The 23486-nt window shown below is 54.3% G+C and overlaps 8 protein-coding genes across 8 annotated transcripts; 5 read left to right on the top strand and 3 right to left on the bottom strand.

Moving 5' to 3' along the window:
• Window positions 1–2280: 2280 nt before the first annotated feature.
• Window positions 2281–3214, bottom strand: BZA05DRAFT_452656 (uncharacterized protein; the record flags this gene model as incomplete). Its single annotated transcript, XM_051487473.1, has 3 exons — window positions 2961–3214; window positions 2644–2904; window positions 2281–2508 (listed from the first exon to the last, which is right to left on the bottom strand). Exons 1-3 carry the CDS (start codon window positions 3066–3068, stop codon window positions 2281–2283), a joined length of 597 nt encoding a protein of 198 aa, XP_051339272.1. The 5' UTR covers window positions 3069–3214.
• A 2814-nt stretch (window positions 3215–6028) lies between these two features.
• On the top strand, window positions 6029–8050 carry BZA05DRAFT_444934 (uncharacterized protein; the record flags this gene model as incomplete). Its single annotated transcript, XM_051486955.1, has 1 exon — window positions 6029–8050. One exon carries the CDS (start codon window positions 6029–6031, stop codon window positions 8048–8050), a length of 2022 nt encoding a protein of 673 aa, XP_051339273.1.
• Window positions 8051–9672: 1622 nt separating this feature from the next.
• BZA05DRAFT_444935 (uncharacterized protein) lies at window positions 9673–11419 on the bottom strand (the record flags this gene model as incomplete). The annotated part of the gene is made up of 3 exons (XM_051486956.1): window positions 9673–10695; window positions 10762–11244; window positions 11318–11419. 3 exons carry the CDS (start codon window positions 11417–11419, stop codon window positions 9673–9675), a joined length of 1608 nt encoding a protein of 535 aa, XP_051339274.1.
• Window positions 11420–12743: 1324 nt separating this feature from the next.
• On the bottom strand, window positions 12744–13180 carry BZA05DRAFT_444936 (uncharacterized protein; the record flags this gene model as incomplete). The annotated part of the gene is made up of 2 exons (XM_051486957.1): window positions 12744–12997; window positions 13147–13180. 2 exons carry the CDS (start codon window positions 13178–13180, stop codon window positions 12744–12746), a joined length of 288 nt encoding a protein of 95 aa, XP_051339275.1.
• A 636-nt stretch (window positions 13181–13816) lies between these two features.
• Window positions 13817–14481, top strand: BZA05DRAFT_452658 (uncharacterized protein; the record flags this gene model as incomplete). The annotated part of the gene is made up of 1 exon (XM_051487474.1): window positions 13817–14481. Exon 1 carries the CDS (start codon window positions 13864–13866, stop codon window positions 14479–14481), a length of 618 nt encoding a protein of 205 aa, XP_051339276.1. The 5' UTR covers window positions 13817–13863.
• Window positions 14482–17824: 3343 nt separating this feature from the next.
• On the top strand, window positions 17825–18782 carry BZA05DRAFT_444938 (uncharacterized protein; the record flags this gene model as incomplete). Its single annotated transcript, XM_051486958.1, has 3 exons — window positions 17825–18241; window positions 18350–18460; window positions 18540–18782. 3 exons carry the CDS (start codon window positions 17825–17827, stop codon window positions 18780–18782), a joined length of 771 nt encoding a protein of 256 aa, XP_051339277.1.
• Window positions 18783–18824: 42 nt separating this feature from the next.
• BZA05DRAFT_444939 (uncharacterized protein) lies at window positions 18825–21903 on the top strand (the record flags this gene model as incomplete). Its single annotated transcript, XM_051486959.1, has 6 exons — window positions 18825–19008; window positions 20089–20378; window positions 20438–20569; window positions 20624–20680; window positions 20760–21794; window positions 21859–21903. 6 exons carry the CDS (start codon window positions 18825–18827, stop codon window positions 21901–21903), a joined length of 1743 nt encoding a protein of 580 aa, XP_051339278.1.
• Window positions 21904–22409: 506 nt separating this feature from the next.
• Window positions 22410–23409, top strand: BZA05DRAFT_353332 (uncharacterized protein). Its single transcript, XM_051481342.1, has one exon. The coding sequence runs from the start codon at window positions 22508–22510 to the stop codon at window positions 23393–23395; it is 888 nt and encodes a 295-aa protein (XP_051339279.1). The 5' UTR covers window positions 22410–22507; the 3' UTR covers window positions 23396–23409.
• The last annotated feature ends 77 nt before the right edge of the window (window positions 23410–23486 follow it).

Genomic DNA, 23486 nt, shown 5'->3' on the forward strand with positions numbered 1-23486 from the left:
TTCAAGGCTGAGGGAGCTATGTTTCTTTTCTTTTTCTTTTTCGGTTTTATGGCGAATAGGGAAGATGGAGGAGGATAGAGATGGAGATGAGAAATGCGAGGATGGAGATGAGAAATCTCCGCATGAACGAAGAACGAGGGTGCGGACGAGGAGTAGTAGTCTTAATGCTGAGGGGGCTATTTTCTTTTTGTTTTTCAGTTTAATCGCGAATATGTTTTTCTTTTCTTTTCCAGTTTTATGGCGAACATGTTTTTCTTTTCTTTTCCAGTCTGATCGCGAAAATATAACTGCATTTCCAATGAGGATGGAGATGAGAACTATGAGGGACGCGGAGGAGGAGGAGTCTTAATGCTTCGCTCGCTATTTTTTGTTTTCATTTTCATTTGCCATTCAATTATATCACAAATAACTGCATCCAGACTCCCCAATGATTTTGAATCACTTCGAGCTCATCGCGACGCATCCCGGTCCCAGTTACGTAGAGTACCAGATGCCTACAAGTAGTAGTAGTACGTACCATGTCATGTCGTTTCCCCGTTACTCGCGGATAAATCATCAGAAGCCGCAGAATCGGGTGTGGGGGAGGATGATCATTACTGGTGGCGCAACAGGCCTACCAGACAATCCCGCGAGCACCTATTCAACACTGCTCACGGAGTTACGGTGGAGAAGGCAACAGAAAGCCTTGTGGGAAAAGGTCGGGGAGGAGACGGAGAGAAGAAGAGAGAGGTGGTCGATAACTAGCGGAGTTGTTCGCCGACTCGCTGACGAGCAGTGCAGCAATGCAATGCTGGAGTTTCTAGGAACAACGGACGTGGGGAGAAAAGCTCCACCAGACAGGCCTGGAGGAGGAGGAGGAGGAGGAGGAGGAGGAGGCAAGCATCACATCGGGGGCAAAGCAAGAGTGCCCAGTAGGGTGTTGCGTCTGCGGCCGGTGCGATGAAGTAGGAGATCCGGATTCCCAGTGATGATGTTTGGAGCGGAAGCGGAAGACGGGGGAGAGAGGCGAGGGGGCCGCAGGAGGAGCGGGCATGTAGGCCCATACCGGTTTTTACTGTCAATATACGTTTTGCTTGTGTCGGTCCGAGGCAAATGGGTAGGGGAAAACATCATGGACGATCACTCATCGTCCATTGTTTTGACTTGTCATGATTGGCTGGAATGGACTGGGTATCTTTGTCGATATCATACAACGGGCCAAACGGGCGTCACGACTCCCTTGGACTCGGGCTCTGGCTTGTAGGAGGGTTTGTCGGGGCACAGTACCAGTGTTCTACATAGACCAGACCGGTCGGCCGACCGGACGGGTCGGTCGGGATATAACCCGACCCGACCATGGCTTTGGCCGGTCGGGATATAACCCGACCGACTGGACCTGATTTTTTTCTGGTCGGGATATATCCCGACCGACCCGGCCTTGCTAGCCTCGGTCGGCCGATGTCGGGTTAACTGTTAATTCTACCAGCCGCAAATATTTTTGTTAGTTTCTGGCAGTCTCAGAGCATTTCCGACGTCAAATGTTATTTCTTAACCCGACTAAACCCGACCTATGTCTGGTCGGTCGGGATATATCCCGACCCGACTTGAAAATTTATGGTGGGGATAAAGCCGACCGACCAGACCAGCGGTTTTTTTTAGTCAGGATATATCCCGACCGACCCGACCATACCTAAATTTGGTCGGGACTGGTCTATGTAGAACACTGCACATTACTGAGTAAAGGATAGCTAAGTGGGCTTGGGCTATCGTTACGTAATGGAGCCCGAGCTTCACTATACAGAAACTTGTTCTTGAATCCACTGAAAGTCTGGAAGGTCTCTGTTTTAACTTTTCGCATGGTGACCGATCATCCATTCGTTGTCACGGCCGATGGTTCTGCCAGCCGGTTCCTCCTCGTCTTCCTCCGCTTCCGCTTCTTCTTCCCGTTGCTTCTCCTGCTGCTGCTGCTGCTGCTGCTGCTTCTTCTCTTAGGGCCTGTTCGGTTTCCAGCTGTATTTTCAAATTCGTGGTTTTGACCACTTGAATGTTACCAAAGCTGCAACTCCAAACTCTCAACTCCCCTGATGACCTGTTTGTCAAGCCAGATATTCAACGGCACGCCACGGCTTTTATGTGTATTGTGGCTCGCGGCTTAGTTGACATTATGTAGTTTCTCAAATTATTCACTTAGGGTGGTGTGCCGAACGGTCACCCAGCGCCTGGACACTGAGGGTTTCAAACTGTATCTCAATTTTGTGTGGTATATATTTTTCAAAAAGCAGCTAACAACCGAGAAGGCCCTTATTCCTCCTCCTCCACCTCCTGCATCTTCTCCTCGTCTTCTTCTTTCTGCTCCTCGTCTTCTTCGTTCTGATTCACGTCTTCTTCGTTCTGGTCCTCGTCTTCTTCGTTATCCTTCTCGTCTTCTTCGTTCTGGTCCTGCTCTTGATCCTGCTGTTCTTCCATCTCCTCGTCGTCTACTTCATTCTGCTCCTCATGGGTTTCTTCCATCTCCTCCTGCTCTTGATTCTGCTCTTAATCCTGCTCTTGATCCTACTCTTGATCCTGCTCCTGATCATCTTCATCCTTCTCCTGCTCATCGTCTTCCATTTCCTCGTCTTCTTCTTCCTTCCCGTCCTCCTGCTACTGCGCTTCCCCCCTGACCGCCTCCCAATCCATCTCCTCGAAGTCCAGCTCCACCGGCCACTGGGCGTCGACCCCAGCGGGCACGGTGGCGACCATGGACACCACGCCGCTTGGGGCACGCTTCTTGCCTCCAGGCTGAAGGTAGAAACGCGGACCCTGCACGAGCGTGGTGTGAACGTCAAACTCCATGTCCGCGAGCCGCGCCATGGCGCTGGGCTTCAGTACATAGACGTACTTCTTGGAGGTGGACTTGGAGAGGCCGCTGGCGGCTTTGGGGATCTGCAAGAGCTGTGTTAGATGCAGTGCAGTGCGATAGGAGTGCGGGTCGTGCTTACCTTGGGTGCCTTGCGGCCAGGCTTGACGGCAGAAGCAGCGGGCTTCGTGGCGCGCTTGCGAAGGTCGTATCTTTTCGGAGACATCTCTGGTAGATATCGTGTTGGCATTCATTCTTGCGACTGAGTTTGTGTGATATGACGGACCTACTTACTGAAAGTTTGGTTTTCGAATGGCGTTGGGGTTGGTTCAGAGAGTTGTGTCAACTTGCGATGTGTGATGAAGAGAAGAAGAGAAGAAGAAGAGAGGTGGGTGGGCGTGGGGTTTTGTAGGTGTGGTGGTGAAGCTTCAACACCTGAGGCTGGCGAGACACAATCGCAGATGGTGAGGGTAGGTCTAGTAGTAGCCTCGCGGGGCTATTGAACCTCACCGACCGGCGATACCGCTTGCGCCGTCCGGATCTCTGATCAGATCTCACGCTTTGGCCGCATGCCCGCACGCTTGCTTCGCCGCTCATCATACGTGTTCACTGCCCTGGCATGTTCGTTCCCTTAGTTCTGAAGTTCTCTTGATTATAACCCTTTCCCTCAGCATGCACAGCAATGCCGGAAAGATACATGTACTACCTACTTGAAGTACAATCAAAACAGTAAAAACAAATCATATAAAACACTAGACCAGGATAGTCACCAACTTCTCCCAGAAGAAGCCACAGTCGCTAGATGACCACAGAAGCATCCGGCTCCGTCTCCTACCACGACACACTGCTGAGCAAACCGCCTATCAAAGCCGAAATTCCTCAGGCACACAAAGATGTCCCGTCCCTGGAACCGAGAAGGCGGACGGGACGAATGGGCCAAACTGGCAGCCCACAACCCTATGTACCACTCGCGGAGTGGAAGGGACCCGGCGACCCGCTACCTACATGCACCAGTATGGCACCAGACCTCTGCCACTCCCATCGCTTGCCTATCCGAAGCGTGCCATCTCGGAAGCCAAGTGGAAGGTTCAAGGAAGTGAAGGCAAGGCCGGACAGCAAAGTCACTCACAAGCAGTATATCTGCACAGCCGGAAATCTGGCCAGAGCAGGCCTGGGAATAGTCTGTCCGGACGGAAGACTATTGGGGCCCGGCGGTGTCGTCCCGTCTGGGGCGAGGATCTGGCCGGACGAGTCGGGCTGCGTCCCAGGTCCAAAAAGCCCGGGCCCGGAAGTTTTTAGTGCGGAAGCGGCTGGCCACTAAGAAAAGTTTGGCCGGTGAACGTTTTGCATCCGATCGGATACGGGATTGAACAGCGAGCAACGGACATGCACATAGTGTAATATTTGCCAGCAGAGGCGTCTCCTTAGCCGTCTACTCCTCGCCGTGCTGCCAACTCCTTGGCGTCATTCGGAATTCCTGCCTGCTGCGCCACTGCGCCACTGTCCAAGGCTAGTACTAGCGCCACAATTTCCAGGCCCGAATGGGGCCCCAGTCGTCCTCCCGCTTGCCCGGAGCCCTGTAGTCCTTGAGATTCCGGGCCCGACAAATTCCGTCTCGTCCGGGGCATAGCCTCGGACGTACGGGACGGACGATTTCCAGGCCTGGGCCAGAGACCTGACGCGACCCAATTTCCAACTCCCGAGATGGCCCCAAGTTCCAAAGGTCTCAAGCGGCTGGCCTTAAAGATCAACATTCTACCAACTGAAGACAGGACACAGTCTCACCGGCCAGTATCTCCAATGCACGCAGAAACGCCCCCAATGCCCGAGGCTATGGCTGGTGCCGGTACCGGTACAAAACTCAGACCCGGGAATTTGAATACCTCTTCGAAGCAAACACTGCCCTGAATGGAAAAGTCAGCAAGCTGCAAAAGACACTGGTTATGGGCATTGGGCAGAAGTTAATAAGCAGACAAGGAGGGGCAAACTTCCAAGAACGCTTCAAAGACCGCTTCAAAACCCGGGCCCTCTTTGAAGTTTGCAGACGAGCGGTGCAGACGAGCGGTGCTGCGAAGCCATCCTCAACTCGAATTCATTTCCTCCACTGCAGTATGCTGTGGGAAGGCGGATCCCACAGACTTATGGGGAAGGTGCAGCAAGTGAGCCTTGAGGTGTCGGAGTGCGAGCTGAGGGAGCGGGAAGAGAGTGCGGAGAGAGCGGAGCTGAGGCGACTCGTGTAGGGAGAGGGGGATGGGGAGGACGGTGCTGAATTTGAGGAGTCGGGCGATGTAGAATAGCGGACCGGGACGTGTGGCGGAGGTGGGAAGACTCGAGGGCTTGGAGGGCGCGAGGGGTCGCGGGTGCGGGTGCGGGGCGAACAGTGGAGATGGACGTGGCGAGTAGGAACAATTGTTGCCTGTTCCTGTTCGTGGCTCTGACTCTGCTTTGTGAGCTCATTTACGTTCTGGAAAGGCCAGGGCGGAGAGGGCAGGGAAAGACACATCGATGATCTGGTCGCGCAATGAAAGCTGGGCAAGACAGTAACGGGGAAAGGGGGGAGGGGGGGTAAACGGGATGAAGAGGTGATATTGCCATGATCTAGATAGGTCCTATGCAATTACTGATGAAACAAAAAACAAACAAAGCGGATAGTGCGTGAGGCAGTGCATGAGACGATGATGTTGCTGTCGGTGATGAGTACTGTGCCAGGGACGGTAACGGTGACGGGTACATACGATGTGTGAAACCGGTGAACAAGAGAAGGTGGTGATCGGTGAGAGCGGATACGATGGCGTGAGGGGATGGTGGTCATCGCGGGTTCCTATGTAGATGGTCGTCGAAGAGGCGAAGAGTAGAGTACAACTTTGGTAGAGCCGCTGATTGTCGACGATCTTGAAATTGCTTGCGCGATGAGGTGATGTCTAGCTTTGAGCGAGGTGGCTTCACGTGGATACGGTTAAACACCGGCTGTCACTCGGCCTCTAGCCCTTGGCTTGGAAACAACGCCGCCTCGAGCAGCTGATGACCTTAAGCGATAAACACCGCTTCACCTCTCCTTCAGCCTCTCCTCTTCCTCTCTTCACATCATCTCTCTTCCCATGCACCACAACCTCCCAACTCCTGCTTCCACCACCACACATCTTCTGAAACCACCACACATCTTTCTCACCACTGCACGCTTCAGTTACTGGTAGCTAGCCACGACGAACGATGGATAAAGCACGCAGCATGGAGATGAGTAAATGCGGTGCAGACAGCGGAAACACCAGCGAGAAACAACCGAAAGCTGCTACGCGTTCCCCACTCGCGTCAGTAACTAACAACGTCGTCCCACTGAAGACCAAGCCCACTGCCATTCCCTTGCCGAGATATGGTATGGGATCTGGGTCGGGATCTGACACCCTTCGGTTGAAGAAACGGAGACGCGGTACCGTCGACGCGAAGAACATAGTAGACACAAACTTGAACACTCCATCTCCTGAAGGACCGAGTAGTCGTAGGGTGCGATTGACGAACGATGCCCCAGACATTCCTGCCCCAGCCACCGAGAAGCAGTTCAGGGATTCGAACCAGACCAAGGAGTCCAAGGAGTCCAATGAATCGAAGGAGGCGAGGGACTCCAAGGAGTCGAATGATTTGAACGAGAAGAAGGAGTCCAACGAGACGGAGGATTCGACCGAGAAGAAGGAGTCCAACGAGAAGACGTCGACCGAGACGACGGACCTAAAGGAGCTCAAGGAGAGGATATCACGGCTATCGGGGAAGCTCATGGCACGCGGGCGCAGCCCTAGCACGGGTGCACAGGGTTTCAACATGCCGATTGAAACACAGAGGCGGCGCTGGTCCGGGGGGATGGTGGGACCCGAACGGAACCGTGACATAGACAGTTTTAAGACGAGTCTCGGTGCATTCAGGGAGAGGCTCGATGACAGGTTTGATAAGAAGGGATGGCGGAAATCCGAGAAGGTGAATGATGCCCCACTTGGTAGTCCATCCACAGCCACTGATCTGAATATCGCTACAAAGTCGAAGGAGACGGAGAAGAGCGAGCCGGAGGAAGTGAAGGCCGGGAGGGAGTCGATAGCACGGTTATCCGAGAAGCTTCTGGTACGTGAACGCAACCCTGGCACGGATGTATTTCAGCTGACATTCGATAAGAATATTGAAACTCAGAGACGGCGCCGCTCGGAGGATCTGGTGGTAGTTGCACGCAGGCATAGCATGGATTCATATAAGACGGGACTCAATGATTTCAGGGCCAGACTCAACGAGAAGGTTGAGCAGCAGAAGAAGCGAACCGAGGAGCTGTTGCGAGCTCAACGTAGGCGGAGCTTAGACTCCTATAAGACGAGACTCAATGTTTTTCGGAAGAGACTGAATTCGAAGGTTGAGGGTATGAGGCGGCAGCGATTCGAGAGGAGGAAGGATGTTGCAACGAAGAACGCCGAGGGAAAATCGGAATGGCTGATAACGAAGGACAGGGAAGGAAGATTGGGCCTAGAGAGGAAGACGGTGTTGTCTTCCAGCACGAGACAGAGCTTGAGCTCGCAGGCCACATTCGTGGATGCAGCGGAGACCGAAACCGTCGACGACTGCAGAAGAGGAAAGAGAGTTACACCTTCACCGCCAGCGCTAGCAACCAATCCAGTCCTCGCATTGAGAGCAACGCCCGCTATCCTCCCACCGAGATTTGGCTTGGGGTCCGCCGACTTCAGTCTGTCGAGGAAACGCCGACGGAGCAGCTCCGACTCCACAGGCTCTCTAGTGGAGCCGGATAATCGACGAGTACGATTTCCGAACGATGACGACGCACCCGCACCCGCTCGGCGTCCGAAGCCCTCACCCTCGTACACGCGGATGCTGACCTCGCGCACCTACGTCCCGCCGCCCGCGCACACCCAGCCAGCGAAAGGTCGCCTCCGGGCCCCGGCGGTTTTCGACTCTGCGCCGGACACCCGCACCTCTCCGAACCGGTTTCAGCGTTCGGATGCGAAATCCCCGCTTCTTACCCTCACGAGGGAGGACAGGCGCAGAATCAGCAAGCTGCAGGAGTTGAAGGCGGAGTTTGACTTGGCTAGGGCTATATCTAGGTCGATCGTCCATCAGGCGGAGGTGATTATGGAGGATTTCTCCCCTAGGTTGAGGGAGGAGGTCGAGAGCATGGGGGTCGGCCCGGATCCGACGCAGGGGCTGGGCTTCGACGAGGACGAAAATGATAACGAGGAGTATTAATAGCCAGGAAGAGAGTAGTAATAATGCATAGCTATTGTGGGGAGCTTATATTTTACGGGGACGTTGATCCAGTTATTTTTTTGTATGGACAAGGTTGATCCACATTATTACGCGCAGCAGTATCAATAAGAATACAAGAGAGAGAACATCATTAATTGATTGTCGTTTGCAGCATTATTAGACTATACAACGTAAGACTTCCGCGGAGAGTAACAGTGCCTACCTCATGTATGCTCCTTTCTGCACGTAGAGGCATAATGGCCTATGCCTATGCATGTTGAGCAGCGGGGTGAGGCACGATCTGGGATATCTATTTCATCAGGCGGCCCGATGCGGCTTTCCCTGCTCCCCCTATGTTGAAGCTACTGTCGACGCACATGCACATGGTCTCACTCACCTATCGAGTGATGCAGCGTGACGAGACACATGTGACACATGAGGCTGTGGGGGAGAGAGGCGAGGGGGCCGCAGGAGGAGCGGGCATGTAGGCCCATACCGGTCTATACTGTCAATTTACGTTTTGCTTTCTACTTGCGTCGATCCGAGGCGAATGGGCAGGGGAGGTGGGTCACCGCATCGGACTGGTCGGTGCTGGGGCTTTCACCTCGACTCGCTATGGGGGGCAGGAAAAGGAGTTCGTTGGTTCGCCATAGTCTAGATAGGCTGCATGCGGGAAAAAAAACAGGAAGATCTCTCTCTCTCTCTCCCGAGGAAGAAGCACCTTCGCCCCAAGAAGGCCAGCCCCAAGAAGGCCAACCCCTCGGCCAATTGGGGCGAAGGCTACCAAGACCCCGCTCGCCAAGGTACGTAACATCTATTCATGCTGCTCCATCTTTGTATCTATATCTCTAACCATCCCCAGAGAGCCACCGCCACCGCCACCGGGGCCGCCGTCAAGGAACCGTCCAAGGCGATCACGTAGAGAGGCACCTCTAGTAGCAAGCTAGCAGCCCGCGACTGACGGCCCTTGGGATCGAACTTTTATCCGCCATTCCACTCCACTATCATACACACCGTACAGCCTAGAGTCCAGCTGCACTGCGGCGAAGAATGTTGAGAGAGTGGCGGTCGGCGAGTAGAAGAGAGAAACATGGATCATACATCGGGAGTATGGGTTAGGGATGGACCTGCTGATGGAATACAAGGATAGCGTTTGGAGAGGAGAGCAAGAGGCTCGTCTTGCAGACATCACCGATTTTGTAAAGAAATGGGTGTCACGGGGTATCACGACTGACAAAAATTGCAACTAAAAAGACAGAAACAGGTAGACAGGCCCATTGCCACGGGAAAGATTGTGAAGAGACGGGAACAAGAAGAAATATATGAAAAAACAAAGGACGAAAGAAGAAAAAACACACAAATGCCACCACCCATTGCCTCAACTCATCGGAACCTTGCGCTATAACATCGCCACGGGAAAGATGGTGGAGAGATGGGTAAAACAAATAACATGAAGAAACAAAGGACGAAACAAAAAAAACAAAAACACACAAACGCCACCCCTCATTCCCTCAACTCATCAGAACCTAGCGCGAAACCTCTCGTAAAGACAGGAAAACAAGAGATAGTGACTTTAACTGCCAACAGGTCCGCACTCTCCGATGTATTGTAGTGTAGATCCATCAAGCGCGAGCCTTCTGAATCTGTTCGACAAACTCCCGAAGGGCGCGCTTACCAAGCTTTGACTCAAGCTGGACCCTTAATAAGCCCTCCGACTTCTGGTTGATCTTGTAAAGCAAGCCACGCGTTGGGCGGGACCAGTCGTAAGCCTTCCAAGGCGATTCGGCGAATTCTCCCTGCTCTCTCATCTTTTCCCCCTGAAGAACCTGCACTCTCGACTTGAAGACCTCAAGGAAAAGGCCGTTCTCGTTTTGGAGATCCCAACCCCACCTGAAGTAGTGCACGTCCCTGATGCTCATGGAAAGCTGACCGAGGTTCGGGATGTAGAGGCAAAGCAGGTTATCCTCGGTAAGCCTGATAGTGAGTGGCAGGAGGAACTCCTGCTGGTAGGGTTGAGGACTGTCAATCACCGTAACTTCTCCATCGTCGTAGAGGATCGCTTTGCGAAGTTTGAGAACGAGAGGGTTCGTATTGACGTTGTTGATCGGCTCCGGTGGAGACACTGACGGGAAGCGACAAAGCGTCGCAGGTGACATCCTGTCGGGGTCCATCTGCTCGGCCGTTACACTTCTGCTCATAGGGTGGTCAGCGTGAGGAGAAGGCTTGCGTCGACCGCCTTCGTCATAAACATTCCGGGCTCGCTTGTTGACGGTCGCGCCCGTATCGTGAGCGTTGCCTTCGGTGGGAGCATGCCGCTTCACTCCAATGTTGCTGGTATTGATCTCCTGACCCGGCTTCTCTTGCTTTTCCCTCAGCTCGGCATCCTGGCCATGAGCTCCAACTTGGAACGGGTTCCCCATGCGAGGCCTAATCACGACGTCAGGGTAGGGTGGAATACCGATTGGTTGTGGTGCGGGACGTGCGGGCAGTGGGTGTTTTCCCTGCGCGTCTGGTTGAGTTCTCGACTGCAAAGAAGCAGCTTGGACTGCCGGTCTCTGAGGTAGCGGCATTGCATCGAGCGGCGAAGGTAAAACTGGCGTTGAGCTCGGACCCGGCACCAACTGCTGGGCCTTCCTTCTGCAGAACTTGAAAAGTGTCAGTATTGGACGTCATTCTGAATTTGCAAACACATGATTATTTTAAGGACATACCTCTTTGTGGAAGGAGCTCCACTTCTCCCACATGTCATCTGCTCTCCGCAGCTGACAAATAGCCTTCATAGAATGACGAACAACCCACTCACCCAACCGTCCGGATTTGGGCTTCATCACGGCAGACGAAATTCTACCTACACCAGGGCTTATAACGAACTCAATTTTCCCATATTTCTCATTGATCGTGACGTCCTTCAGCCCGTTAACCGCATACACAACCATTCGGGCCGTGCGTGATGGTCGGCCGGCGTAGATATAGTCGCCGAAAAAGGCGATGCTGATAAAGTCAGCGCCCTGGATGTTCGTCATTTCCAGCACGGGCTGGCTGAGCTGGAAAGTTCCTTCGGGGTGGAACTGAGCAGCTTCCGCTGCCCTAGGACCGTGGATGCTCTCGAATTCGAAACTGTACGACACGGGTACAGCCGAGCCCAGAGAAGATGCCGGGCCTCCAGATGGCCACGAGGGCAAACTATCCCTGGGCTGCTGAAGGTCAGAGACGTCCTCCAATGAGAAATGGTTTAGGTGGCGAGGATGGATGATGGAACAGGCTTACCTCGCTTTGCTGTTCCGGAACCGAGGAGACCATTTTGTCTCCCTTCTCTTCGAGATCCTGTGCTGATAGAGGCGAGCGGTTGCAGCGTGGCGCTGTAATCATCTTGGTAGATGGTTGAAGTGGCACGGCCGTAGGAAGGATCACTTTCCGCAAGTGATGAGGAGAAGGGGCAGCAGACTCGTCAAGCAGGAGTGCTTTCGGAAGGATGAGTGCAGTGGGGCATTGGGAGGATTGGACGGGGGCGGGGCGGGACTGACGAAGGATTATGGGGGAGACCAAGTACCAGGCAGATGTCAGTGAAAGCGAGTGTGAATGGCAGAGAGTCGTAGGTGGGGGAGGGGGGGGAGGGGCAGACTTTATAGCAGAGGGGGTGATGGGAAGACTGCAGTGACAAGGATCAATTGTTTGTGGACAGTCGTAGCTTGGTGGGCTGTTGCCTTCTGTTCCGTTCGAACGAGCCAGCTTGAACGTCACGCAATGCGGCCTTTTCTACGGGCTTGCAGGGAGAAGAAGGTGGTGATGGTTGTGTTCGCTCGCAAACATCGACAGCACGGAACATGCAGGGGGGGGAAAGCTACATGTACCTGGTGTGTATACTGATTATGGTCATCGGACAGACCGATCAAGTCCTCTCTGCTCCTCAAGTGCGTGCTCGTCACCGGTACTGGCGGTACGATCGAAGCAGCGTTCCTCCGATTTTTTGTCCAGGTCGCATATGGTCGCATCGGGTGCGGGCTTGATGGTAATTCCCAGGTGCGTCTAGCCTTTGTCTACATCTGAGAGACTCTCCAAGAGTGTTTGACGAGCCTTGTCGGCTTGGTCGACCCGGCATCGAGGGCGAATCGACCTCTGTACGCAGCTGAAAATATAAAAAAATAAAACTGGCTCAGAGGATTTCTAGGAAATAAGGATAGAGCAGACGAAGACGCTGGGAGGCTCTCCTGCAGCTACACGTCATCATGGACAAGGTGCGTCGAGAATGATGATAGGCCTGCTGGTCGACGATCACGACGACGATGAAGAAGCTCACATCCACTGCAGGCAAGGGATGCGGTACGAAAACAAACCGGATCAGTGCAGCTACCTACCCTCATGACGGGATCGAAGTTTGCTGGGCCACCTGTGTTGTAACATCACCGAAAGAATGTTCCTGAAGGCGGCCCAGTGGATACAGACCCGCATGAGAAAGCACCTGGCCCATGGTTGGGACTGCTTGCGAGTGCAGGCAGATCGTGTTTACATGATTGTTTGCAGAATGTAGTGGGCGGAAACAGATGGGTACAATGATCGGAAAAATAAAAGAAGGAAATCATTTATTGGCGCTGATGAAATTTCGAAAAAGAAACATCTCATACACCAAGGCCCGCAACTCCCAAGATCCCAACGACACCTCATCTCACCCCTCCATCGTGGCCACTTCCCGTCTTCAGTCCATGTCGGCATCATCCTCAAACAACGCAAACACCGTAGCTAGCCACATGCCACCAGCCCCCACGCCGAGGCACCCAAGACCGAAGACGTTCACCCAGAAGTCGTCCATAGCAGTGCGCTTCGGATTGGTGTGGACGTGCGAGAGCAGCTCGACCAGGAGCTTCGTAAGGCTGGGAAGTAGGTAGTAGCCACCGACGACCAGGCTCGAGAAGAAGACGAGCGGCTCGAGCTGGTTCCTGTCTGGCATGGCTAGATGGAATGTTAGTAGAGGAGGTGACGGAGGAGTGACGATTGCTGTAGGTGGAGAAGGAGGCGTACCGATCGGTTGTTTGGAGACTTGGGTGCGCAGTGGGTAGAGAATACGATGTGTAGGTCGTAGTATGTGGCGGGCGATGTACGGTGTACGGTGTGTATGTCGTATGCAATGAGCATTGTATTTATAGTGCAGGAGGTTTGTTTTGCTCTCGGTGTGTGCAGTTGTAGAAGACAGAGTGGTGCTATGGCGACAGACTCGTCCGCATTCGGCCGATTCGCGTCACCGTCCAGTTTTCGATGGGTTGCGTGCTTATATGAGTATTCCGACGGTCCGCCTTGGACGGGCTGCGTACTAGCATGAGTACGAAATACTCATGGCTGTATCCGAGGAAGTGTTTCGCAGGCCTCTGACAATTGGATGGCCCGGTCTTTACACTACTCTACTCGTACCTGCTGATTTTTTCACGCCCACAAAGCTCTTCGTAGATGAAAACGAATCACCTACTCCCGTACAGAGATGAAGGGTGCTGATCGATCTATAATAGAGCAAGAATAGATCTATTTCTGTTCGAATCTTCAGTGTCGTATCGTGGGAATGGAAGACATGACGTTGATAACCCCTAACCCCAGACGAGAGTGAGAACTTATGACAGTGTTATTACGCACACGTGACTACGACCAGGTATCATGTCCTATCTCGGATGTTCGATTACCATCTCTATCTCCTAGATCGAATACGGATGAGTTACATGAAGTGATCCACTCTTCGCATCCCCACCACCACGCCTCCACCACCACGCCTCCACTTTTCCCATCCCCACCACGCCCTCACCAATAGGCGCACCCGCCCGTCCACCATCATGCCCAGCTTCCTGCACCTCCCCATCGAGCTTATCATCCAAATCACGACCTACATATCCAGTTTCAAGACTCTCGCGGCGCTTATATGTACGCACAGCTACTTCTCCACCCACCTCACCGAGCGGCTCTACCTCCTCGCGTTATCCGAAATCCGCGCGATCATTCCCACTTACCGTCGCCCGATCCGGCTGCAGACACTTTCGCACCTCCCGCAATCGCCCATCTTCCTAATACCCGGTAATGGGCGCGCCTCGATCCCTGGTTGGGCGATCCTCTACGGGCCTGACACACTCATGCGGCGACTTCTCAGGACCGAGGGTGGACTCTCGCCGAGAGCGCTATTCACCCACTGGTGGGCTGGCATGCACCACGTCCCGATCCTCAGCGTCGCGGTGATACATTTGCGTCTCGAGGTGGCAGCCGTGCTGCTGGAGGCGGGAGCCCGGCCGAGTATGCGTGAATCGGTCATGTGGGCTCCGCTTAGGTATGCTAGTACGGAGGTGGAGCATGTCAAGTGGAACAGGATAGTAGTGTTGGAGAATCAAATAAGAAACTGGACTGAAGAGGAGGTGGAGATGGGGAGGTTGTTGGTTACTTACAATGCGATCGGGAGGTAGGATTGTTGAACAGTGTCATGGGTACCGGAGAGACGGATTAGCCGGCTGTGGAGGCTAGGTATATGCTGTACAGTGACGAGTTTGAGTTGGAGATGATAACTCAAGCGATCGTGTTGTGTGTATGAGCACGTAATTATCAATTCAATGTACGACAAACCGTCCTGAGGAACCGTGACGCGCCCGAGATACGTATGATACTTGTCTTCACACTAGATTGGATGATACATAGGCGTCCCCAACCATATATCCGAGATCTAGTGGCGCACCTTATTCCACCGTCACTCAAATACCTGTCTTCTGGTTCGCCGCTCATCGTGTTTTACAAGCCTACTTTGCACATGGATATACTGCCACGCCCGACTCAAGACAAAGTGTGGAGTGAAAAGGTGGTCCCTGTAACTAACAGTCGGAAGGGCCCTTAAGGAGCACCGGTGACGTCACGTGAGTATTACGTCACAATATCCGAAACAGACTGGTCGGTGGGTAGGTCTCATCCTCCGAATCCTAAGTTCCTAACAATAGCCTCTCTCGTGTCTCCCACATGTCCCTCACGTTTGCGTCATGTGCCCCTCACGTGCCTGTCGTGTGCCTTTCATGTGAATATCCCGTACCCATCCCGTGCCCATCATGAGCCGGTCATATGGCCTTCACGTGACGACTCTTCTCCTAGGTTCCCTCTCTCGTAACGGCACGCAATACACCTACACGCAACCACCTCCCACACCACGTGAGTCCCATCGCAACACTCCACCTCCCTCAACATAGTCAATCAACCCAACTATTATGATTCGCATCTTTCCCTAGACGTACCTTATTCCATCCGATCCGACCCTCCGACAGCGCGCAAAGTACCTGCAGCCTTCTCGGCTTATTTGCAACCTTCCTCGAGCGTCGACCGACTATTAAATCCGGCTGGATCTTGCCCCGAGGGGATATAGATCCTTTAGAATACTGGAGGCTGGTATCAGTGCGCCGGTGACGGACCACGGTAGTTGCCATACTGCAGCAGAAATCCAGACTGCGCACGAGGCTCCTCCTGCTGTGTACTTCCGCGTGGATCCGCGCGATGGCTAATGAGCTCCAGGCTGGATGCGAAGAAGACCGTGACTACCGTCCACCACGTGCTTGAGTACGCTGAACCGGGGAACAAACCAGCACGAACACCGGCGTGCAAGCTGCGGTTCCTGCCCACGAACGACGAATTCACGGCCAGCTCCTGCCACTCGCGATTCTCATTGCCCTCACTTACAACGGAGATCTCTCGACGTTGGGTTCTTCGACATTCCTAACGCTGATTTAGGTAGTAAAGCGCACTCCTCCTGCCGGAGTATCGGGCCTTGATTGAGGAAGGAGAAGGTGGCACCGTCGCTGCCATCCACGGCACGGGACATCAAGAGAGATCGCCTCTTACAGGAACATTAAATTGCCCGTACTGCTTGCCACAGTCTGGTACTAGAGTACGTCCTACCTGTGGTTCTGTCCTACTCGCTGTGCTATAAGTGTAATTAACGTCCAAATGGCTGAGCAGTAGATCGAACCACCTACTTGACATTTCCCTTCACCGAGCTGCTTTCTGTGATACTCATACCTGTCCGATCGGTATAAGACGAGCGCACCAAGGAAATACACTAGGAAAATACATCTTACGTTTCCTCTCCTTCCTCCGCCTCGCCTCCTGCCTTTTCAACGAGAAATGCCACGAAGGAGGGTGCGGGACGGAACACCGGAAGTGATCCTGGCTCCCCAACCTCAGTACCCTCTTCTCCTCTCGCCACAGCCCCGCTTCCCTTTCTGCCAGCTCCCTGAGTTCCAACTCGGACACCTCACTTGCTACATCTTCCTCAGCGGCTTCTAGGATTCGTTTGCCCAGATCATCGGTGTAGGATAGGAAGTCTACGATAGCCTGGCGGCATCACTCGTCGGCTGATAGGACGCGGATATCAAGACGATCTTTTCCTTCCCCGTCTCCTTCCGAACCTCTGCCGACAGTGTTTTCTACTGACTTTTACATCTCGACAGGACTTGAGCAGGTGCTCGCGGGTCGCGGTTTTGTACCTGCACCATCTGTAGCGGTCGTCTGGGCAGCTCTTCGCCCACTGGAGGTACTGGCCAGTGGCGCAGTGCCCTGTCTTCAGCTGGTAGAACCTTGCGGCTAGGCGCTTGGGGGCAATGGCTAGGATCGGGATTCGGGTCCGGTTGCTGGCCAGATTTTCGGCTATAGCCTATACCGGTACTTCTTGTTTGTGACTTCGGCGTCAGTCCATGCGTTGGCTTCTTTCCACCTGGATTCTGTGATCCCGTGCATCCGGTAGGCAAGCGATGGAGGTGGTAGTGTCCGGGTGCCGTACTCGTTCAGCTAGCGAGGGGCCTCCAGTCCGCGAGCAGTGGGGTCGTGGGCAGCCAGCTTGATGAGATAGCAAAGAACCACCGCCGACCTGGGGGGCGCGGCTACATCCGAGCCTGGATACCGTAGATGGAGCGGGTAGGCGTTAGAGCTTGGGATATGGCCCTGCCATTGGAAGGAATTGCACCCCTGATCCTTCCCGTCTATGTAACTGAGTAAGTACGTGCCCGCTGGTTGATCCATCCGTATATCGTTTGCGATTCATCACCGTGTAAATAGAAACCGCCTTTCAAAGATGCTGAGAATGATAGGAGGATTGGTAGGAAGATAGAACTGTTTTGTTGCTAGCTTCTTCTCCTCTGGGTCGGTGCCCTTCTATAGATAAAGAATATGTCGGCTGTGGGAGACAGACCCGCCGGCGTGACCAGACACCAGAACACATCTCCCCCTCCGGATATAGTTCACATGAACGAGTCCTTGACTCACTCCGGATACAGTTCGTATGACCGAGCCCTTGGCTCCTTCAAAAACAGTGCTTCTTGGAACTTCGCCATCACCCCACAGCAGCGATGAGGAGAGATCTTTCATGTACTCCGAGCGCCGTCATCTGACATGTATGTACTAGCTACTGTCACCTAGTTGTTCAGCGTGTGCGAGGACGCGGAGATGGGTCTCAGCTCCGGCTGCACCCGCAACCCCCGCTGGACCAGGCCGCACCAGCCGCGCCCTGCTTTCTTATAAAAGACTCTTCTCTCTCTCATCTCCGCTCTCTCTCCTCTCTCTCTCCTCAACACAGGCATCAACATCGACATCAACGCCCGACAAACCCCTCGGTAGGTGTCCACCTACAACCATCCTCTCCCCACGAGGGCAGTTATACGCAGCCGCAGCCGCGGCACGACACGATGATATTTGCCGGCAACACGCCGGGCATCGTACCCAGCACAGCGGGAGGAATAATTTCCCCCCGCGCCGTCGAACACTTCCCCGATATCAACCATGTCGAACCCCCCACTTCCCTCGACCCCAGCCGCACCCTTGACCGAGCCATCCCAAGAACCCACGACATCTGCCAGCTCGTCTACCGCACTCCCCTCGATATCCACATGGAACTTCAGCCCACTGCTGTCCATCAGTGCCTTCGCCGCACCAGCCCCAGTTCCAATCTGGCCCGACGCCCCACGACGTTCGACATCACCCGCGCGCTTCACCACACCGCCGCCGAAACCAACCCTGACGCTCCTGGCGTTCGCCAATGAGATACTCTACAATATCCTCGAGTTTCTCGTCCCAGTCGACGTCAAAAACATCCGCTCGCATCCATTCGTAGCTCTCTCCAGCTCGTGCCGGCTCCTATACCACTTAATAGAGACTCGCTGTTTCCGCGTCCTCAGGAATGCAGCCGAAGATCCCAGGGTCCGTAACTCTCCCTTATAACCATTCAGGACGGCTCGAGACAACTGTTTCCGGAATGTACTTATCCGCTGGCTCGTAAGGCGGTGCAGATACTGCCTCATCCCGTAGTCGCGGCTTGCGGCGATGGACGAGAGCGTCTGCTGCTGCCGCCCCTGCGACAAGAGGCTGCACAAGCTGTACGACATGACTGACGTTCGCTCGGCCGAAGAGATGTGGGGGGTGCGAGAGAGCGAGCTGCTCGAAAATCTCCCCCATGGGCCATGGCCCTCACGGTGATCTGAGGAGATCCCTAGTGCAGGCCTACATCGAGCGAAAGTTCGGGTTCGACGCCGATCTCATCTGTGCGGCTAGAAGGGCCCAGATACTGGCCAGGCCGGTCGTTGCCATGGACGCGAAAAATTCGGCGCAGAGCCGCGAGCAGGCGGCCAGGACGTTCTGGGCCGACATGCGCCAGGACTGGGATGTGGTGTACGCTCAAACGGGGTTGGTGCTTAAGCGGCCCACCGACGAGCTGCTGGACCTGACCGAGGCGAGCCTCTAGAAGGCCTTTCACGCCAAGGAGGCGAAAAGAAAGTGGTGCAGAATGCAGCGCGAGAATGTCGCCGCCATCGACGTCATACTGGAGATCGAGGAGAACGCGGATATGAGGTGCAAGTGGTACAATGAGGTCGCGGGGAATAATCCCGCTGTCATGCTTGGCAAGGTCAAGCATGAAGACGAGGTCCGGAAGTTGACGGACAAGTACGAGGAACGCCAGGCACGCAAGGGTGTTTGATTTTCTCGGGTTTTTTTCACGGGGGTTTTAATTCCTTCAGAGTGCTCATGTCTTTGCCGTTATGTGGCCTGCCATCTTTTTGTTTGCGTTTAAAATCTATATCTTTTTCATGTTCACTTAAACCTGTTTTTTTGTTTTTGCTGGCTCATGAAGTGAGCCGCATCTGTTTTGTCGTGGTCGAAGCTGATGCAGTTCTTGGCCGCCCATTCTAGAGATGCCTGCGCTACTTCCTCGAATTTCTCAGACTGTCTTCTTTGTCCTTACCTTCCGCCCACTATCTAGGCCAGTTTGTCTAGCAAGGAAGGGGCTTTGATTCCGCGACACTTCTTCTCCACTTCCTCAAAGATACCTGAAAGCTATATGAAGAAGAGCATTGATGTCTCGGGTGAGCCTTGGCGAACTCTGGTATCCACGTGGTGAGAAAGCACTTCTTCTTCGTTCAAAACCAGCTTGCTCTCCATAGAACAGCGTACCAAAAATTGCCGTGTTGCGATTCTCATTCTGGTCTCGTTCTCGATGAAAAGCCATCGTCGTCACTCGTCCAATATATTGCACATTTGTCAGATTGGTCTTTTGCGCCTTTTGCGCCATCTCGAATGCGCCTCGAATGCGCCTCGACAATCTTGTTTACTCTCATACTTGCTTCTGTCTGGTATGTCTGGCTGATCATCCGCTGCTTCTGCGAATGAATCAAGCAACCGAATAATATCAATCTCACTTGTATTCTCAACATGCCGTCGACATCGAAGGGCGAGTGAGATCCTGTGACACCTCCCCTGCGAAAGTTCGAGTGAGAGCCCTAGACCCCTCACTCGCAAAACCGTGAGTGCGGGCATTGTTGAATATTGCCCTATCATCTTGCAAGTAGCGTCCCCCGCACGGACCAATTGAACTGTGAGTAGCTAGTGTATTTTCAAAATAAAACCTCCGGATCGCGAGCGTCGAACTTTGCTTCACCGTGAATCCGAGATACCTTCCTCACCTTTACGACCCAAAGTCGATGGACTCCAGTAAGTACACCCCACTAGCCCATCCGATAGCTGGTAATCACCAAGTTAATCTCGTCCTCTAGTGGATTACCAACTCGCCCCGCCGATGAGTGGTATCACCAACCAGCTAGGTCACATCCCTCAGCCAAACCCTTGTCTCCAGCCGCAGGTAGTAGCTGGTCAAGATCGCGCTCGCCGCAACTCTACTCCCGCTCCGGAGAGCTGGCGCAAGCGCCGGTTCGACGATTTGTATGACGCCGAGGAAGACGAGTCCTCTTCCCCGTACGTCCGATCCAAGCCTATAGAGTACATCGAGAACGAAGTCCGCCGCGGCTACATCTTCACCAAGCGTACGGCTGCGCTTTTCAAACATGTGCGTAACCCCATGGCGCATTCACCCATGCGAGTGATAACTGCTGACTGTCTCCCGAGGCAAACGAAATGTCAGTCCTCACCGGCTGTCAGTACATGCTGTGTGTTGTGATGGGCACGCGGATCTACCGTCACACGTCGCCCAAGCTCACGCCCATGCTGTTTGGAAAAAAGGCAGAGTGGAATCTCCTGGTAAGTTGAGCCACGATACTCGAGGAATGAGGCTGACCCACCGCCGCTGCAAAGGACACCATTGGCGCAGCAGACGGGATCTACCTGGATCTAACGAACGAACACGAGGAGGTTGCACCGGGAGCCAAAACCGAGCCCCCGAACGACAGTCTTCTCGCTGATAATCCGCCTTTCCCCCCTGGCTATGAAGACCGCGCTGTTGGGGCTCCTGGTGCCGGAGCCTCTGGTTTTAGAGCTTCTTGCCCTGATGCCTATGGCCCTGGTATCTATGGCCCTGGTATCTATGGTCCTGGTACATATGGCCCTGGTGCGTCTGGTCCTGGTGCCTATGGTCCTGGTACCTATGCTACCCCTGCCCATGGTCCTGCTGCCTATGGTCCTGGTGCGACTTGCCCTGGTCATTATGGTCCTGCCCCCCATGGTCCTGGTACCTATGGTCCTGCCAGTAACTATGGTCCTGGTGCTTCTGGTACTGCTGCACATGGTCCTGGTGCGACTGGCCCTGGTGGCACTGGCCCTGGTGCCTATGGTCCTGGTGCTTATGATTCTCGTGCCTCTGGCCCTGGTGCGTCTGGTCCTGCTGCCTATGGTCCTGGTACCTATGTTCCTGGTGCCTCTGGTACTTTTGCCCCTGGTTGGTCTGGTCCTGGTACCTATGGTCCTGGTGCTTCTGGTACTGCTGCCCATGGTACTGCTGCCCATGGTCGTGTTGCCTCTGTCCCTGGTGCGACTGGGCCTGGCGCTGCTGTTCCTGATGCGTCTGCTCCTCGTGCCAGAGCCCCTCGTGCTCCTAGAGCCCCGTCTGTTAAAGCCACTGGTGCCTCTGGCCCTGGTGCCTCTGGCCCTGGTGCGATTGGCGCTGGTGCGACTGCTCCTCGTACCAGAGCCCCTCGTGCTCCTAAAGCCACCGGTTCTAAAGCCACTGGTTCCAAAGCTACTCGTGCCAGAGCCCCTCGTGCTCCTAAAGCCACTGGCTCCAAAGCCTCTGGCGTTGGACGCGCCGGTAGTACTGGAGTCTCTGACTCCGACTTTGGACCCGCTGGCAGTGGACCTGCTGGCAGTAGACCCGCTGTCAGTGGACCCTCCTGGCTCGGACCCATTCAGTCTGGAGGCTCTGACTTTAGCCCCGCTGGTACTGCTGGAGCCCGTGACTTTGGACCCGCTGATAGTGGACCCTCTTGGCTTGGAACCCTTCCGACTGGACGCTCGGGCGTTGCACCCCCTGGTACTGGAGGCTGGATCCCAAATCCGAGTGATAAAGGCTCTGAGGGTGGACTCTAGCTACATAGCTTCTGAGATCAAAATGCGATGATCCGTCACTTTCTGTCGCCTAAAAATAAATGTGCATTCAAATTACGACTTGGGCGGACTATTCTTGTGCTGTCCTCCATTTCATAGTTGTGACTCAGAAAGTACCAACACTGCTCAGTTCAAGGTACCTCACGACAAGATATAGCAGGACTTGGTTGAAAAAAGTGACGCCGTTCAGTCTGTAACCGCGTGATATCGCATGATTTGTGTAGCACGTGATACTAACATCTGGCATCCGAATGCGGCCGAGTCAAGTCAGTTCCGCAAACGGTTGATCCGCTCTAATATGTTTTGGAGCCTGTGGGATAGCTTACAAATACAGCAGTTGCTCGCAGATGTTCCGTTCGGCCGAAGCTGGCAAGGCATTTGTAAGTAAGTACACTTAAAACGTCTCGGGATTAAGTCGGCGATAGCGGAGCTCGAGTCGGCCTCAGCGTGGGTTCAGTGGAGCGCTTCGGGCGAGCAACGCCGGGCGAGTAGATATAAACTCTACTGCTTTTCTACTGAGAAAGAGAAGATCACCTCGATCCCTACATCCACACGCACTCCGATCCAGCCCGCTGCCCAACCCATCACACCCACGCACCACCCCACACTTCAACTCCACCTACCCAAACCCCCACCACAATGGTGCACATCGCCATCGCCGGTGCCTCCAGCGGCCTGGGCGACTCCATATCCCGCGCCGTCCTCTCCAATCCCGACAACAAGCTCACAGTTCTCACTCGGGGCCGGCAACCCCAGCTCACCTCCCTCGGCGCCAACGTCATGGTGGTCGACTACACCTCGATGCCCTCGCTGACCGCGGCGCTCAGCGGCGTGCACACGCTGATCTCGTGCGTGTGGGCTCCGGGCAGCAACCTCGCTGTCACACAGTCGCTGCTTGCGGCCTGCAAAGCCGCCGGCGTAAAGCGCTACGCGCCCAGCGAGTTCGCGACGGCCGGGCTGGCTAATAAGAGCATCGCCTTGTATGCGCAGAAGGATGATGTGTGGAAGCTGGTCCGGGAGAGTGGCCTCGAGTACACCGCGTTCCGCCTGGGTGTGTTCATGAACTACCTCAGTGCTGGCGCACCGGGGGCGGAGCAGCAGGCGCTGAAGTTGTTTCCCGTCGTGGTGGATGTGAAGGCGCGCACGGCGACGATTCCGGGGACCGGAGAGGATAGGGTCAGTTTCACGGCTATCGAGGATGTGGGACGGTTTGTGGAGGCGGCGTGTCAGCTGGAGAAGTGGGGGGTGGAGAGTACTATGTTCGGTGAGACGTGGAGTTATAAGGAGGTTGTGAAGCTGGCTGAGGAGGTCACTGGGGAGACGTTTGATGTGAAGTATCTATCTAGGGAGGAGATCAGCGGCAGGATTGAGGAGAAGAAGGATGACGTGATGGGGAAGTTCTACGAGGAGGTGCTGGTGGCTATTGTGGATGGTCTTGGTGAGGTCAAGGGGGAGCTGAATGAGCTCACCGATGTCAAGCCGATTGGTGTCAAGGCTTTCTTGGAGAAGTGGTGGGGCAAGAAGTAGGGACTGAAAGTCTGGATATATGAACATGTAGGCAGGTCTTCCGCTGGACAATATCATCTACTGTGAATAAGTTAAATTCAAGGACTGGGAT

This window comes from Tricharina praecox, assembly GCF_024521635.1.
Source record: "Tricharina praecox strain CBS 144465 chromosome Unknown BZA05scaffold_12, whole genome shotgun sequence".
Taxonomy (NCBI): domain Eukaryota; kingdom Fungi; phylum Ascomycota; class Pezizomycetes; order Pezizales; family Pyronemataceae; genus Tricharina; species Tricharina praecox.

Excerpts from the sequence above, each read along its gene's own strand:
- BZA05DRAFT_353332 (XM_051481342.1), top strand. The coding sequence starts at position 22,508 with ATGGTGCACATCGCCATCGCCGGTGCCTCCAGCGGCCTGGGCGACTCC.